This window comes from Pomacea canaliculata, linkage group LG6 (genome assembly GCF_003073045.1).
Source record: "Pomacea canaliculata isolate SZHN2017 linkage group LG6, ASM307304v1, whole genome shotgun sequence".
Taxonomy (NCBI): domain Eukaryota; kingdom Metazoa; phylum Mollusca; class Gastropoda; order Architaenioglossa; family Ampullariidae; genus Pomacea; species Pomacea canaliculata.
Genome location: NC_037595.1, coordinates 9240768 through 9258202, shown reverse-complemented (window position 1 = coordinate 9258202; position 17435 = coordinate 9240768). Strand labels below are relative to the sequence as shown.

Genomic DNA, 17435 nt, shown 5'->3' with positions numbered 1-17435 from the left:
TAACGAGGACGGAGATATTCGTGTTGTTCTGCAACAAGAGGAGATTTCCTTGCATCTTACACTTGCTTATAATTGTTTACTAACATTACTAATTACTAGTGGGCAAACTTCTTCCTCAAATATTCGCATGGCCCTGTCTGTTTATGGGGATGAAAAGTAGTTCTTCGCGAATGCGATGTCTACATTAGGATAATATATTTAAACATAATGCCACACAATTTTCTAAAAAAAAGAACCAATAAAAAACAAGAATGTGCAGAAGAGATATGTTTCTGGTCAGGGAGACATGTATACCTGGTTGTTGGTGTTGACGATAAGATTGTGATGATCCTGGTCCTCTCTGTCCAGAGGATTCTTTGTGCGGAGAGTTCTAAACAACACGTGTTCATAAAGTTATGATAAAGTACCAGTGAGGATCCTACAACGTTGTATACAAATGTTACTGAGAACTAATTGAAATAGTTGAAGTGTATATTAATTAGCCTGTCAGCCTTTTCAGGAGTCATTAATGCTATCCGTGTCTCTGCCTCGTTGCATCTCAGTCTCCCGTCAATGATTGAAAGTAGATGAATAAATAAAAAAGATATTTGAATTCCAAAGAGAGCCCAATACTAAGGTACTCACCCTTTATTGAAAGAACGATTTATAATTAATTTGAGTAAATACGTCTAAAAATATTACCCTTCATGAAGTTCGAAATTGTCATGTTGAAGTACAAAGAAATCGTTGTAATTCTGAAACAACCAATAAAACAAGGCTGAAATGAAAAGTTGTTCACTTATAAATTTGATACGTCTCTTTTCAATTGTTGGTAAATTTTGCAAAAGAATCTAGGGAAATGACCAGTGGGAAGTATCCTCCACGTTTTAAAATAATTATTATGTACCAGAAATAGTTCTGATTAGAACATATACATCACATCCGCGCAGAAGAAATCAAATAAGAAGAAACTAGCTGTTGCTATATTGCAATCACTTTTTTAAATAATAGAGACAGAAGAATAAACTAAATATTTTCTCTTCTCTATGTATTTTTTCTTCTGAACAAACCTACGTTACATGGCGGTAAGTGGCCTTCTGTGGTTTTGATGCCTCAGTAAGTTAAATTAATCTAGTATTTGAAACTCTCATCCAAAATAATTGATTAGAGCGAATAGATAAAGACCATCGTCTTCAGATGCTTAAACATAGCAGTCAGTGTATTATGATACAAACCAAGATCTCGCCAACGTACGTCCCCGCCGGCAAATTCTCGTGAACCGTGAAGTTGTATGACGTCACGCTGAGGGCTGAAGGAAGATGGAGACTAACAGGTACTGTGGTACAGCGTCTACAGTGAAACAGTACAACACAATTAGTCCTCTCTCTTTTTCCTTAATATTTACATTTAAATGCTTCACGTATTTGTCTACTGTCGTGTAATTTCATCTCGATGCGAAAAAGCATCATCATCATCATCAATTATCAATCATCAATCATCAATCCTTAATCATCAATCCTTAATCATCATCATCATCATCATCATCAAAAACGGCTGAAAGCAGAATGGGTGACTTGTTGAATAGATCTGTTTATCCTTTTATGATAGTACTGATTCAGGTAATTATTTACTTGACTGCTTAACCTTAAGTAATTTAATTTTTCTATATTATGACATGACACTATTGGTTAAAAGAACAAAATATGAGCACAGTAATCACCAACAACCGACATCGAAACACAAACGTGACGCACTTCCGCTCACCTCTGTGAGATGTCAGTGGGACTGTCACATGCTTCAACCAGCGCGTAATACGTGTGTGAACCGACCAGATGCCATGAAAGCCTTATTTCCCCAGTTGTGTCATTGACTGTAATGACTTCACAGGCATCATTGCTTGTTACAGAGGACACACAGCTGTACGTCAGCACCGCATTCTCACCTTCGTCAGCATCACTAGCATTAATCTGAAATACAAATGATATTAAATTTTATGGCTGTGGGTTCAAAGATGTCAGTAAAATAATTATCTAAGGATTAGACTAAGTACTAGTCAGATATTTAGTTCCTGATGGGCTTATAAATTGAGGAAGGCATCAAAGGAATATTGAAAGAAAAAATATTGCATAAAAAGAAGATTGTACTGTAGGTGCTTTACATGGCATGTTGATATTTTTTAACTTGCTGAGATGATGCTATGAGGAGCGGTGTTCAGAGGTCTCTACACGTGTAGAGCTCACAGAAAAGTTTCTATACATATACAGCTTTCCATGCTTTACCACATACACAAAAAAGGAAATTCCGAGGAGTATATTACACACGCACACACACGCCATGAGCATTAAGTCAACAAGAATCTTAAACATAATGTGACGAATGTTAATCACAATTAAAACAATTCACATGAACCAGAAAAACAAAAACTCACCGTCTCTCCGAAGGTGTTTGTTTCGTTGTCCTTTACAAGCAGTCTATAGTTAGACTTGTTGAAGACAGGGCTGTTGTCGTTGACGTCCAGGACAGTGACCAGGACTGAGATGTTTGTGTTGTTCTGTAACAAGAGGAGACTTGTTTAGTCCTTAAATCTGTTTGTCATTTTATTCTGTCGTGAGATTACTTATTCGATTAGATTATTCATCAAGTGTTAATAGATTTTAGTAATACTAGATTATTCCACAAGTGTTAAAAGTGCTAGTAATGTCTACATTTCTTCCTCTCGTTCCTAAATATTGCTTACACGCCTTTCTAACATATGAAATGGATGCATAACACAATATCTTCATTGCATAGCTTATTACAGTATTTTTTGTATAAAATAATAACGATTTCAGGAACAAGGCAGATAACACACACGGTGGCTTTGTTACCTGGTCATTGGTGTTGATGACAAACATGTATTGGTCTTGCTTTTCTCGGTCCAATGGTTCTACTGTTTGAAGATTTCTAATCAACACGAATTAAGAGAGTAGTGTTAAGAGATCAGACAGGACTTTTCTATTATTTGATAGATATTGTTATTATGAAATTTACATTGACGATGCTAAAAGCATTCTGAATTTTGTTTGTCGGACCGTTGGTCATGGAAAAACATAAGATGTTCTCTTCTGAGGGTAAAAATCCTACTGATGTCCATTACCATAATCTAATTTTACCAATAATGAAAGTCATTAGAATAACTATAATACCTTTCTTTAAGTTCAAACGTGTCATCTCGAAGCTCAAAGTGAGGGTCGTAAGACTGAAATGGAAGAATAAAAGAATTTTACAGTTTGAATGCTAGAAATATTTTCATCATGAAGTAAAAAGTGTTCACTTGTGGAAAGAATATTGATCTTCTCATTTACGTGAACAGGCTGATCGGAAAAAGTACATATCTCTTCTCTTCTCCTTAATAATCATTTATAATGGTGATTTGAATTCTATATAACATGTGTGTAGGGTGTATATGTAGATAAACGTGCTTAGCATATAACACAATTATGATAACCACATTATATCATCTGGTACGAACAGAACTAAAGGAAAACAAAAATTTGTTGACACATAAGTACGTTTAAAGGAAGTGAGTGCGCGTTCAGAGATAAAATATTCATAACCAAATATAGATAAATACAATACCAAACTACAGGAATTAATGTATCATTCTCAGAAGTGTATTAACAACTTTCCGTTATAATTTTATTTCTAATTTCGTTGACTAATACAAAGAAACTGATCGAAATATGTACTAATAGAGACGTCTACACAGGTAGTTACGCCAATAAAAATATAAACATGCTGTTGACACAGACCAAGATGTCTCCAACGTACGTCCCCGCCGGCAAATTCTCGTGAACCGTGAAATTGTATGACGTCACGTTAAGGTCAAAATCTGAAGGCCAACTGATTCTGACAGGAACTGTCGTGCAGCGACTGGAACAAATGAATACAATACATCAGTGAAACATTTAACAGCTTTGTAAAACAATATATTCTTGATATTTGGAGCGGAAAAATGAAATCAACAACAAATGCTCATCCTTTGTTAAGACAGCAATAATCCTGGCAGTCACTAACTTGAATTTGAATAGGTTCTGTTCCGTTACTAAACTGAAAAAACAGAAACTTTTTAGACATGCTTATGTTTAGATATTTCTTACCAAACCAACGTAACAGACATTTTACTCACCTTTGTGAGATATCAGTCGGAGTATCACACGCCTCCACTAGCACAAAATACATTTCTGAACGGGGAAGGGGCTGCTGCAACCGTATTTCACCAGTTGTGTTGTTAACAGTAAACACACTGCAGTCATTGCTACTACTGACATAGGAAGGCATGCATCTGTACCTGAGGTGTGCATTCTCACCTTCATCAGCATCACTAGCATCGATCTGAAACATGCATGGACGTGAGATTCAAGCTTGTTTAAGGAATAGAAAGCTGGAGAATATTATATTTTTACACATATTATACGGTGTCTTCCCGTTCAATGTGTGTTTTTTTTTAACTTGTTAAAATGATGATGCGAGTAGAAATTTTCATAATTGTATGAATGAGAAATGGTACATGGTCCCAGGGAAGTATAAAGTAGATAAAGGGGTCCATCAGTGAGGATATGCACTTTCAAAGATTGGATCAGATATGTAAACTACCATCAAAAGTAAAGACAAAGTAAATATTGCTATAAAAGCCCCACAAGTCTTTTATGAATCCATTGTGGTATAACTGTCGTCATGAACGCCAGTAGTGTAGTATATTCATAAAAGCCAAACAGAGAAGATCTGACCTTGTGTACGAGGGCGTCCTTAGTGTTGTTCACCACAGTCAGTCTGTAGTTGGAGTTATCAAAGACGGGGCTGTTGTCGTTGACGTCCAGGACAGTGACCAGCACTGAGATGTTTGTGTTGTTCTGTAGTGAGAAGACATTTGTTTGCATAAATTTGTTTATATTGTTAAGTGTACATTTTTTTTACTAATGTCTAAATTATTCCTTAAGTAGCTGCATACCTTTGTACCTCTAATGTGTTTACAAAAGGCACGTAGGTAATCAAGCTAAAATATTTACTATACTATTTTCATATTATAATATAATCGTATCGTGCATATTTTAAGTTCTGTACGTAATAAATTTCAGAATATAAGTCACTTTAGACTGGCTGATGTTAGTACCTGGTTGTTGGTGTTGATGACAAACATGTAATGGTCTTGAGCCTCTCGGTCTAATGAATCTTTTGTGCGGATAGTTCTAAACAACACGTTAGTAAATCAGTATCAAAAGACGAGCTTTGGTTTACATTATTTCATAGATTGTAAAAGATACTTGACACATACATCGACACTTGGACTATCTCCCGTCTTTTTAACCATGGACTGCGTCTTTCAGTTCATCATCAATCATAGAGATATTATATCAATAACGTCATTCGGCAGTAAACTTAATGAACGTTTCAATTAAAATAAAGACTGCTTATGGGTTAAGCCTCTGTAATTGTGTAGACACCCTTTAATCTGATCAGTATGATGAATGCAAAATACTACTACTGATAGGTACCTTGATACGCTAATGTAGCAGTTAGAAGATTGTAATTAAATATACAATAATTCCTACCTTTCATCAAGTTGAAATTTGTCATGATGGAGCTCAAAGTGATTGTCATAATCCTGGAAAGAGAAAAGGGATTCGCTTATTGAAAGACTTTAGTTCATGTCATTTTAAATTTAGTCTTTAAAACTGACGGAGAAGGGTTCTTATTGTTCAACACAATACAACAATTTTGATCCCCCAAAGAAAAAGCAACGACCTACAGAGTTCTTTGATTGCTATCGGTATAATCTCACTAGAAATAGAATCCAATTAAAAAGATATGAGACGTGTTTGTAACATTGTAACATATTTTGCCGTCGGACTTAGCCTGTAGAAATCATGTGCCACAGAAACTTCTGTAAAATGTATGTTGATGTGCACGTGATGTGTGTTAGCAATCTCGAAAAGGGGAGGTAAATCAATTGATTAAGGAGTGTAATTAGCTATATAGTTATAACACGCAAATGTTTGACTTTGCTATCATCACCTCACCAACCACGTTTCGAAAAAGGCTGAAGACCCATCTGTTTCTTTCAAAATAGTCTTAAACAACCAAGAAACACTTCTGTCTTTATTTTTTACTTTCCTGGTGTTTTATATTTTTGTTCACTTTATTTTTTCTTCTTTTTTTTGTGTGCGCAATGAGCATTCTTCTGAATGGATACCTGCGCATTACAAATCGACATCATCATCATCATCCTCATCATCATCATAAAGTGCGCAGAATTTAGTGTAAAGTTATAAATAAAATTATCTATATGATTAAGAAATCATTGTCCCTAAACGTAAACTAGTAACATGTTGTTGACACCAACCAAGAGGTCGCCAACGTACGTCCCCGCCGGCAAATTCTCGTGAACCGTGAAGTTATATGACGTCACGTTGAGGTCAAAATTAGGAGGCAGACTGGTTCTAATAGGAACTGATGTACAGCGACTGAAACAATGCAGTAGTGTACAGTATAACAAGGATAATGAAAAGCAGCGTAAGTGTCTCGCTAAGCACAATTATATTTCTCCATTTTACGAGAGTTATAATCGCATCTATAGTTCCTTTATGCGACTATCACAGTATTACATTCCATTACGTATTACTACGCCGCAGAGAGACATCATTTCCTAAAAAAGAAGTAAACTTAATATAAAGAGCATTAGTAATAAAATACAGCTGAACTGCACTTTCATATACCTTTGTGAGGCATCAACAGGGTTATCACACGCCTCAACCAGTGCAAAATACATTTGTGATTTGGTGAGACGCTGTCGTAGCCTTATGTCCCCAGTTTCGTTGTTGACAGTAATCTCACCACAACCATCCACGTCGGCTACAGACACACACTTGTAACTGAGATCTGCGTTTTCACTTTCGTCAGCATCCCTAGCACGGACCTGAAACAAAAAGACGAGACTGAATGTGATGCCCGTAAGGATAAAATGTCATTAAATATAACAGCGATCTGGCGATGATTTCCAGCAGATATTTCGTTGTTATTTGTTTTATTAAGTGAGAAAGATCAACAAATGTTTCACACTAAAGGAATATACATAAAGAATGTCAAGCAACAGCCATATAAGTAAAAATAAACATGAACTCACCGTCTCTACGAGGGCGTCCTTAGTGTTGTTCACCACGGTTAGTTTGTAGTTGGTGTTGTTGAAGACGGGGCTGTTGTCGTTGACGTCCAGCACACTGACCTGGACTGTGATGTTAGTGTTGTTCTGTAGAGAAAATAAAGTATCTTGCAAGATTCTGTCATTTTTTTTTTTTTTTTTGTCATCGTAAGAAATTCGAATAGTGTATACATTTATTCCAAAAGTAAATATCGACCCTTTTTTACGGAAATCTACCCCTGTTATAAATGTAAACAGTCAGTACACGACATACTAGCATAATATTGATAATATTGAATTTCATGATATCTCGTATTTTGATATGAAAACAAAAGAAGAAAGAAACATGACAAATTTTACACAGGGGACTAAAGTACCTGGTTGTTAGTGTTGATGACAAACAAGTAGTGGTCCTGTTTCTCTCGGTCCAGCGGTTGTTTTGTGCGGAGAGTTCTAAGCAACACGCGTTTATAAAGTGATGAAAAAGACTGGGTAGGCACCTTAATTTATTCCAGAGACATGTTACTGAGAAATATTTAGAAACATTCATTTGACACTTTGGTGTCTTTTTTTTGTCTGTTTGTCCTTCCTGCCTCCCCCTCCCCCTACCTATCTGCATGATTTTCTATGTAATCTGTGATCTCCAGATATCATTGAAATGAAACGAATTACATAAGAAAAGAAACATATATTTATACATTTATTTTTCCACATTGCAAAGTTTGGTAGACACAGACTGGTAACTGGTAACGTCTGTGCTTTTTTTCTTCTCTTAAATAGGGAATAATACTACATTGTTTATAACTTTAATCTACTAAATTTGCAATTAATTATAAAAAAATAAGCATAATGTTAATACCGTTCATGAAGTTCGAACGTGTCATCCTGAAGCTCAAAGTTATGGTCGTTATTCTGAAATCACAAAATTACATCAATGTGTTCATAACATATGTATACTGTAAAAAGCCACTTTTCGTTTATAAATGAGTGAACGATGTTATGTACGTGTTGACCTTGCAAAATACACGAAAAAAGACAGTGTTTTAGATAATTCCTTTTTCCTTAAAGATACATGATCCACATATTCAAACTGCACATTGCATAATATGTAATTGAAAACTATTCATAAAAGATACACGAGAATTACAATTACATGATGTTGTAAAGAATTACTTTTTAAATTTATGTTGTTGAGCCATTTGTTGCACAAAATTCATTGAATTAGAATTTTTATATCATATGCACATTTCAGAACAGTAAGTAAATTTTTACAGTGTTTGAATGCTGTTTGGCGATAAGTTCAAGGCTAAACTACTGTCAAGCGGTGACTTAGTTTCGGAAACATAAATAAAGCTTCCTGTTTACAAACCAACAAACACTTTTAATATCTTTCTGAATTTAAGTGAGAATTCTACAGAAACTATTCAACATTTTTATAGATTATAGACTCGACTAAAACAATTATCATTCAGTTGACACGAACCAAGATGTCGCCAACGTATGTCCCCGCCGGCAAATTCTCGTGAACTGTGAAGTTGTATGACGTCACATTGAGGTGATAGTCAGGGGGAAGACTGATTCTAATAGGAACTGTCGTGCAGCGACTGTAACAAATTATACAAAACTACAATATTGCCGTAACTTTTTAAAAAAGTAAAATAAGATATTGAGTACATGAAGTAAACTTTGCTCAGGATCTGTAAAGGTATAACTGTGCCAGTCATTATTTATTGAAACTTGAGGGAATAGATTCGTGTCCTGTATGCGCTGCAAGCGACTACTAATTAAACTAGAGGTCAGGAGTAACAAACCACGTAGCTTAGACATAACGCACTTCCACTCACCGTTGTGAGGCGTCAGTTGGCGTGTCACATGCTTCAATCAGCGCAAAATATATTTTAGAGTTAAAACTCTCCAAGGATTGTATCAGCCTTATGTCACCAGTTGTATTGTTGATAGTGATCACAGTACAACCATCACTGTATGGTACGTAGGAGGGTAGACATTGGTACCTGAGGTCTGCATTCTCACCAGCGTCAGCATCGGTAGCAGTTACCTGCGGTACAGATGGTCGTGCGGTTGAAACTGTCAGTTAAACAGCACCGGTGGGTGAATGTCTGCGTCTGTTGTCATACGAACAGCTAAACATTTGGACAACTTTAAAGAATTCCAAGCGCAGGAGCAATAGTTATCAAAGTAAAAATTCACAAGAACTCACCGTCTGTATGAGGGCGTCCTTAGTGTTGTTCACCACAGTCAGGTTGTAGTTGGTGTTGTTGAAGACGGGGCTGTTGTCGTTGACGTCCAGAACAGTAACCAGGACTGAGATGTTTGTGTTGTTCTGTAGCGAGAGGAGACATTTCTTATTTGCTCCCCTTTTTTTCTTTATTAACTATTCCAAAAATTTATACATTTTCTCAAAAAAATTCACGTTCCATTGCATGCCTATATTTTGCTGTAAGTAAAGAAATTGTTTTCATAAATGTCTTATAGTGCAATATGTATCACAACCATACCTGCCTACGGTTTGACCATAAACTGAGCGAAACAATAAGATAAGAAGCCTTTGGTACCTGGTTATTAGTGTTGATGACAAACATGAGCTGGTCCTGTTTCTCTCTGTCCAGTGAGTCTTTTGTGCGGAGAGTTCTTAACAGAGCGTGGTCACAAAGCGATATTATCAGACTAAAGTGAATCAAGAATTAGTTCTTAGATTGCTACTATGATACTAACCTTTAGCACTTTTTTGCCTGTCCTATATACCTCTCTATTTCTTCAGTCTAGTATTGTAGCTATGCATCTAAAAGATGATTCTGTCTCTATTTAAAAGATATCAAAGATAAATGTGGAGTCGCAATGTTTTCAAAAGCATATGTAACATGCTCTTCAGTTTTAGAGGTTGCATAATTACAGAAATGTATGATCTTTTGCTGTTTGTCGAAGGAAACTACCATTGTCAGTTACCTTAATCAAGTAAATTTACAACTAAGTAATTATAGTTTTAAAAAACATAAAGAATCATATTACCCTTTGTTCAGTTCAAATATGTCATGCTGGATCTCAAAGTGTTCATTGTAATCCTGAAAGAGTGGAAAATGTCAAGCCTGCTTAGTGGACTAGTGGCTGTTAGAAAGTCTTGGATATAAATCAAACAATATCAACACAGAAAATCTAGAGCCTTTTGTCATGTCACTATAAATTAGTAAACTATGCGATGGACTAGTGATGACAAAGCACCTAGTAATTGTTGCATCTTTTTAAATCACAATTTACGAGCAAGCTCTGATTACTAAATGTGTAATGTAATTGTTATCGTTATAAAAAAATGTAGTGTAAAAGAAAACAGACCAATTGATTTTTGATTTTGTCATCTAAGATGAGCAGTAGAAATAAAATTCCTGTCTTCTCTCTAGACAAACACCTTTACTGGGGGATACCTAGTAAATGACGGCACATCCACTATCTGAAGTATCATCAAAGGGGGGGGACTAAGGATTGCGATGAGCGACTACGGTTAGGAAACATGTATCAACAACGTTTTCTGTTTATAATATCAAATTCCTCTCGCCTTTTTTTTATTCCCGATTGGATATTGGCTCAAAATTCTAAAAAAATGATATTGATTTATAAAAAATACTGTCAGCAGGATAAAGCATATCGGGCATGTACACTTACCCAGAGGTCGCCCACATAGGTCCCCGCAGGCAAATTCTCGTAAACCGTAAGGTTGTATGACGTCACGTTGAGGTGGAAGTCAGGAGGCAGACTGATGTTAAAAGGAACTGTGGTGCAGCGACTGTAACAACAGTGTAATACAGAACATTACAAGACAGCTCGGATTAAAACATATTGTGAGTAGTTGAGGGCATCTATGCTCATTCCTTGTAGAATGCTAATAATCAAGCCATTATTAAATTAAGTTAACAGATTCCTATCCAGGGACTATGCTCTATCAAACGTATCGATTGATAAACACTTACCAAATAACAAGCACGTAACGAAATTTAATTCACCTTTGTGAGACTTCCGTCGGACTGTCACACGCCTCCACCAGAGCAAAATATATTTCGGGATTGGGCAAGGGTTTTTGTAGCATTATTTCACCCGTTGTGTTGTTGATAGTGATCTGCCTACAACCATCGTTAGCGGTGTGAATAGAGGACACGCATGAGTACCTGAGGTCTGCATACTCGCCCTCGTCATCATCGTTAGCATCAATCTGAAATATAGATGACACTCAACAGTACGACTGATACGTGCAGGCATATTCCCTACCTACAGGCGAGTACTAGTGGGAGGTTTAACTTTTGCAGTCATGTAAACATGTATTTAAAGCAAGAAATCTGTCTTAAGGTGAATGGTATTTTCTCATACCATTGAATTTGTCGAAATAATAGAACAAGTAGCATTGTTAAGGAACTTGTGATAAGCAAAGGCAATAAGGAAAATAGACAAAAGTAAGAACGAAGGATAAGTTTGAGATATTTCTCCATCACAAAACCCAAAGAAGACAATAACTTACTGTATCTACAGTGGAGTTGTTGGTGTTGTCCGTCACGGTAAGTTTGTAGTTGGTTTTGTTGAAGACAGGGCTGTTGTCGTTGACGTCCAGCACAATGACCAAGACTGTGATGTTAGTGTTATTCTGTAGCGAGAGATGACTTCATACTGTAGTTTGTGTACTTGTTAACTGTAAACTATCTATCAATACCTGTATTTGTCAATCAAATAAACATTTCCTTTGTTTTTTCCTCCGGTGCTGTGTACAAAGTATAAAAAGATATGCTTATTATATTGAGCAGCATAATATGTAAACACAATACTAGATTCCTAAATATATATATATATTAAAATCACGAAACTACGCGTGAGTTAATAATAGGATTTATTTTAAACAGAAAATTTCATCACCTTATTGTTTGTGCTGATGACGAGCATGTAGTGGGGCTGTCTCTCGCGGTCCAATGATTTTGTTGTTCGAAGAGTTCTAAACACGTTCATAAAGTAATGTTAAAACACCAGGAGTGGCATCTAGCATTATTTGATATGTTTGACTGTATCCCATGTACTGTGTCTAGTAGTATCTTGTCAGTCATATAAATATAAACAAATAAACAGAAAATCGTTATTCTCTTCTATGTACTACACAGAAAATATAGATACAATTTTGTATTTTTAGGTGCACAGTTGTGTGGAAGCTTTTGAAGTTTGGCATGGCGATAAATGCAAAAGCATATGATGGTTTTTTGTCCCCTGGGCATGTGAAATTATATCTATAATATTTAAGGTAATCTACTAAAATGACAACAAATAAATTTAAGTTAAAAAAATACCTTTCGAGAAGTTCGAAGTCGTCATGTTGGAGTGAATAGTAATCGTTGTAAGTCTGACGTAAACATAAAATAATGGTTGTAACATTGTATAGTAGACAAGGTCTTATTGATGCTATTAACAGTGTTTAAAGATAAACACTTACATATCATTAATAATTCAATGCACAGTGCGACAGACAGGATGATGCTAGCAAAGCTAATACCAGTTTTATAGGTAATCTTAATCAATCAGGAGGTGACAAAGATCACTCTGATTAATGTACAATTTTTGTTTGTTGGTCACTGCATGAAAAGTAAACGAATGAAAACATAAGACAAACGTTCATAGCTCTTTCTGATACAAGCAGCAGAAGGTTTACGACACAGAAAAATCCAGAAAACACAGTCTTTTTAAAAATATTCTAAGATGCAAAACTCGTGTCGCCATGTTTGTACACAGATGTCTAATTAATGTGTGATCCCAATCCTTCTACGGCCTAATACCTCACACCGTAAATGTATTTGTGCAAGTCCTGATGTTTGTGTTGTTCTCAGACTTATCGAAAAAGAAAAAAAAAAACCCAAATGTATCCCACCAGATCTTTAACAAAACGCACTCTGCAGGGGAAACAGTGCATCTAATTTTGGACAAAGTGAAGATTATTTTATTACCTAAGACATTGATTACAGACTCTGTTTAAGAAACGTGCCTCAATCCGTTATTAAGTATTTATATACAGCCTTAGTTTTAATTTTAATTACAACTTGCCGTTCAGTAAAACGACTCAAATTTTGAGCACATCGGTATGACTGTTACAAAACATCCTCTGTTTAATAACCATATAATAACGCTGTTGACACGAACCAAGATGTCGCCAACGTACGTCCCCGCCGGCAAATTCTCGTGAACAGTGAAGTTGTATGACGTCACGTTGAGTGCAAGGTCGGGATGTAGACTGATTGTAACAGGAACTGTTGTGCAGCGACTGTTGCAAAACAATGAAAGACCTCATGAGACAAAATAAAGCAGCTATGTTAATCCAAGTCATACAGTAATCTAAGTCAGGTGATATCGAATACATTCCTGCCCCGTTATTTCTTGCTAACCGACACGCTTCACTTACAGACAATAGAACAGATGAATACAGGTAAAACATTACCATCAACTAATAGCATAACATAGATGTCTTTACTTCCACTCACCTCTGTGAGAAGTCAGTCGGACTGTCACACGCCTCGACCAGCGCGTAGTACGTGTGTAAACTGTCCAGGGGCCCTAGAAGCACGACCTCCCCAGTTGTGTCGTTGACTGTCATGACATCGCAGGCATCATTGCTTGTTACAGAGGACACACAGCTGTACGTCAGCACCGCATTCTCACCTTCGTCAGCATCGCTTGCATTAATCTGAAATGTAGACGAGAATGAATTTTATGGCCGTCAACTGTCATTATCAGAACAACAAAATCCAGTATTAACTATTATTTATTATCAAGGCTCACTCAGATAACAGTAAGAGTAAATATAAAATGACATTCAAAAAACTACAGCAATAAGCTCGTGATAAGTATTGCCAGCTAAGTTTGTCAAGTGGATGACCCTTGGAATAAACGAGCTGTGATAATGAGTGTTTTACATACAGACGATTATTTGCAGTCAGGCAAAAAAGGAAGAGAACTTATATTCCAACCTACGACCAGCTCTACTGAATGGCTTTTATGGGTATCTGCTAAACCGCACCAATCATAATCCCTTTGTTGTCGGAATATATGCTAACAAGGAAGACTTTTTATATTTTATTCTTGTTATGGAAAGGTTGTAGAACTGGGAAATGAAAGAATAGGGGAAAGACTTTCAATTAAAGACTGATCAACACCAAGGAAACTTAAAGAGCTGGGAGAGAGAGAGAGAGAGCAAGAAAGAGAAAGAAAGAGATATATCATATATTACGTAAAAGGTGTGTCGAAGTCAAGGTCTCGCGAAGTTCAAAGCATACAACGTCAGGAAGAATAATGTTTACGATCGAGCAAGACTGACATCAATTAGCAAGGCAGGTCATGAAAAGTAAATGGCATGATAGTTTCTTTCTGGTGGGTTTTTGTAATAGTTTGTGAACATATGGACATCCTAGCTCACATACAGGCAAACACACATACACACACACGTCTGTCAGTTTATAACTGCTGTATTAAATAAAAAATGCACTTTTAATGGTCTTGAGAACCAACTAAGAGTCGCCAGGGCAGCAAACTAAAAGAATATTACATTTCAAGATTTCACTATTTCTTGATGTGAACAACAGCTGGAGCTTCTTAAAATATGAATAGCAGTGTTCTTGAAAAACAGAGAACACGAGGAAACAGATAGTTATAAGAATAAGAAAGGTCAAAGGTGTTGAGCAATGAGAGGAGATCTTTGTGTTCAAGACAGGGTCTGTGTAACATCTTACAAGAGAAAAGTTTAACAAAGTATGGCTTTTAAGAAAATAAGAAATATAAAACCGATATAAGAGAATAAGTACAAAGAATGTCAAGCACAATAACAACAGTCATCAAGTAGACAAGAACTCACCATTCCTACAATGATATTCTTCCTATTGTCCATCACGGTCAGTATGTAGCTGGAGTTGCCAAATGAGGGGCTGTTGTCGTTGACATCCAAAACAGTGACCAGAACAGAGATGTTTGTGCTTTTCTGCAGCGAGAAAAGAATTAATTATTCCTCATATTTTTCTCAGTGAAGTACAAAACGTTCTAATAATGTATATTAAGAATGTATACTATTCTAAGAATGTCATCTTGTCAGCTATACCGTCTTTTCACGTGCTCCCCCAACGATCAGTACCGAATGAACGAATGAATATATTTAATACATGCCCTATACACTTCTCTCTCGTGGTTTTTTTTATAAAAAAATAAACATCACCCATATGGTATTTGATAGACTAATATTTACTATTCCATACAATTTTATATTAAAAACTACACTGAACTTCAGAACATAATTTTTTAAGATCGAAAGGATTGATTACCTCGTTATGAGTGCTGATAACAAACAAGAACTTGGCCTGTTCCTCCCTGTCGAAGGACCTTTTTGTACGGAGAGTTCTGAACAACAAGTAAACATAAATCAGTGAAAAGGCTAAATATGTCTTACATTTTTTGATGGATATATATCATGGAAACTTCATTTGAAACGGACCTTTAGACCTTCTTTCTCCGGCATTCTGGATGCATTTTTATGAAGCCTTATTCAGTCTTTGCACAAATTGCAAAACAAACGCGCTTCTAATATTTTTATTTATCAGCTATTATTGTAAAGAAAACAAGTTCTTCATGAAATGCAGGCCTTTCTGTCTTCTCATAATTATATACATAATGCCTATACTAATACTACTTAGAAATACATACTAGAAATATTTCAGAGTTTGGAGGCAAAGACGCAAATTAAAGATGGATAGACCACTGGATTGATGTAATCAAACATTTTAAAAATAGGCATGCATTCTCTGTTTAAGACAAAGTAATATCACTGCCGAATACCTTAATCTACTTAAATAATAATTAATTGAAATAAGAAATATAGTTTTTTACCGTTCATTAAGCTCAAATTCTTTATCTTGGAGCTCAAATTGAAGATTGTAATTCTAAAATGGAATAGAAAAATCAAAGGTGGGTAAAAAGGCATTGGTGAGAGTGGTAAGAGCACATCAACTGTTTTTAAGCCCTCGAAGGTTAAATAAAGGACTAAACCGCAATGATCAGATGCTTAAGTTTGCAAAACATGTGACATTAAGGCTCCCTATTTACAAACTGAAGTAATTTTATGTTCGTTTTTAGTTGAAAAATGTTTAAAATGTTATCAAAAGCTATTGGCTTTTTGAATAATCGTCTCTAGAGTGAAACTATCAGCATGCTTTTAACACGAACCAAGATGTCAGCAACGTAGGTACCCGCCGGCAAATTCTCATAAACTGTGAAGTTGTATGACGTCACATTGAGCAGAAGGTCAGGGTTCAGACTGATTCTAATGGGAACTGTGGTACAGCGCCTGAAGCGAACAAACAAATAAACAAAAAACAAACAAACAAACAAAAAACTACGTGCAATGCTCTCTGAAAAAAAGTACTGGGAAACAATGTAACTTTAGTAGGTTAAATAACTACGTTATTTTATGATTATAAGAATTTTATCCATCTGAGCTTAACAGTGTGATTATATTTTGTGTCATTTTCTTATACTGATGAACACTCACAGCGAAGCAAATATTAAAAAAAAAACATGTCGATAACAATGTACAAAAGACATAACGCACTATTACTCACATTTGTGAGACATCAGTAGGGCTGTCACATGCTTCTATTGAGGCATAGTAAACCTGTAAACTGTCCAGAGGCTGACTGAGACTGATTTCCCCAGTTTTATCCTCAACTGTAATTACACTGCAACCGTCACTGCCGAGGGCGTAGGAGGGCACACAACTGTACCTCAAGTCTGCGTTCTCACCTTCGTCAGCATCACTGGCATTGACCTGAAACATAGATGAGACCTGGCTGATCCTTTAGGTAAAGCTAGAGTTAACTTCAAGCGAGTGATATGCAGGCGCTAAATTGGGGTGACATTTTCATTGGAAATAGGTTCTTGATGCAATCTAGCACATAAATGCACTTACAATACTTGTAATTTAAATTAAGAAGACAACATAGTGTACTGAGGTGGGTTCAATTGAAATATTGTACAAAACTTTGTCAGATGGTAATCAAAGTTCCAGAGCTAACATAACTAAAAACAGTTCAATGAAAACATATATATTGAAAACAAAAATAAACATACGAGGAAACGATAGAGCATTTTGGATAGCGGTCACTGTGCCTAGAAAATGCTGTTTAATAAAGAGTTGACGTTTTACAACACAATCATGGAAAGAACAGAAAAGAAAGCAAATACTGCTTAAAGACCAACCCGAACA

The 17435-nt window shown here is 35.9% G+C and overlaps 1 protein-coding gene across 1 annotated transcript in view; it reads right to left on the bottom strand.

The window, feature by feature from the left end:
• Window positions 1-17435, bottom strand: part of LOC112566268 (protocadherin Fat 4-like) — a 165739-nt gene that overhangs the window by 129619 nt on the left and 18685 nt on the right. Inside the window, exons 16-47 of the mRNA XM_025242322.1 lie at window positions 16792-16997; window positions 16397-16517; window positions 16061-16113; window positions 15499-15574; window positions 15039-15161; window positions 13672-13874; window positions 13334-13454; window positions 12490-12542; window positions 12068-12143; window positions 11679-11801; window positions 11170-11375; window positions 10832-10952; window positions 10184-10236; window positions 9730-9805; window positions 9375-9497; window positions 9001-9212; window positions 8640-8760; window positions 8016-8068; window positions 7534-7609; window positions 7142-7264; window positions 6735-6934; window positions 6362-6482; window positions 5571-5623; window positions 5132-5207; window positions 4749-4871; window positions 4148-4353; window positions 3771-3891; window positions 3165-3217; window positions 2847-2922; window positions 2408-2530; window positions 1744-1946; window positions 1215-1329 (exon numbers count right to left, since the gene is read on the bottom strand). Coding sequence (XP_025098107.1) covers window positions 1215-1329; window positions 1744-1946; window positions 2408-2530; window positions 2847-2922; window positions 3165-3217; window positions 3771-3891; window positions 4148-4353; window positions 4749-4871; window positions 5132-5207; window positions 5571-5623; window positions 6362-6482; window positions 6735-6934; window positions 7142-7264; window positions 7534-7609; window positions 8016-8068; window positions 8640-8760; window positions 9001-9212; window positions 9375-9497; window positions 9730-9805; window positions 10184-10236; window positions 10832-10952; window positions 11170-11375; window positions 11679-11801; window positions 12068-12143; window positions 12490-12542; window positions 13334-13454; window positions 13672-13874; window positions 15039-15161; window positions 15499-15574; window positions 16061-16113; window positions 16397-16517; window positions 16792-16997 — 3789 coding nt within the window. The remainder of the gene's footprint in view (window positions 1-1214; window positions 1330-1743; window positions 1947-2407; window positions 2531-2846; window positions 2923-3164; window positions 3218-3770; window positions 3892-4147; window positions 4354-4748; window positions 4872-5131; window positions 5208-5570; window positions 5624-6361; window positions 6483-6734; window positions 6935-7141; window positions 7265-7533; window positions 7610-8015; window positions 8069-8639; window positions 8761-9000; window positions 9213-9374; window positions 9498-9729; window positions 9806-10183; window positions 10237-10831; window positions 10953-11169; window positions 11376-11678; window positions 11802-12067; window positions 12144-12489; window positions 12543-13333; window positions 13455-13671; window positions 13875-15038; window positions 15162-15498; window positions 15575-16060; window positions 16114-16396; window positions 16518-16791; window positions 16998-17435) is intronic.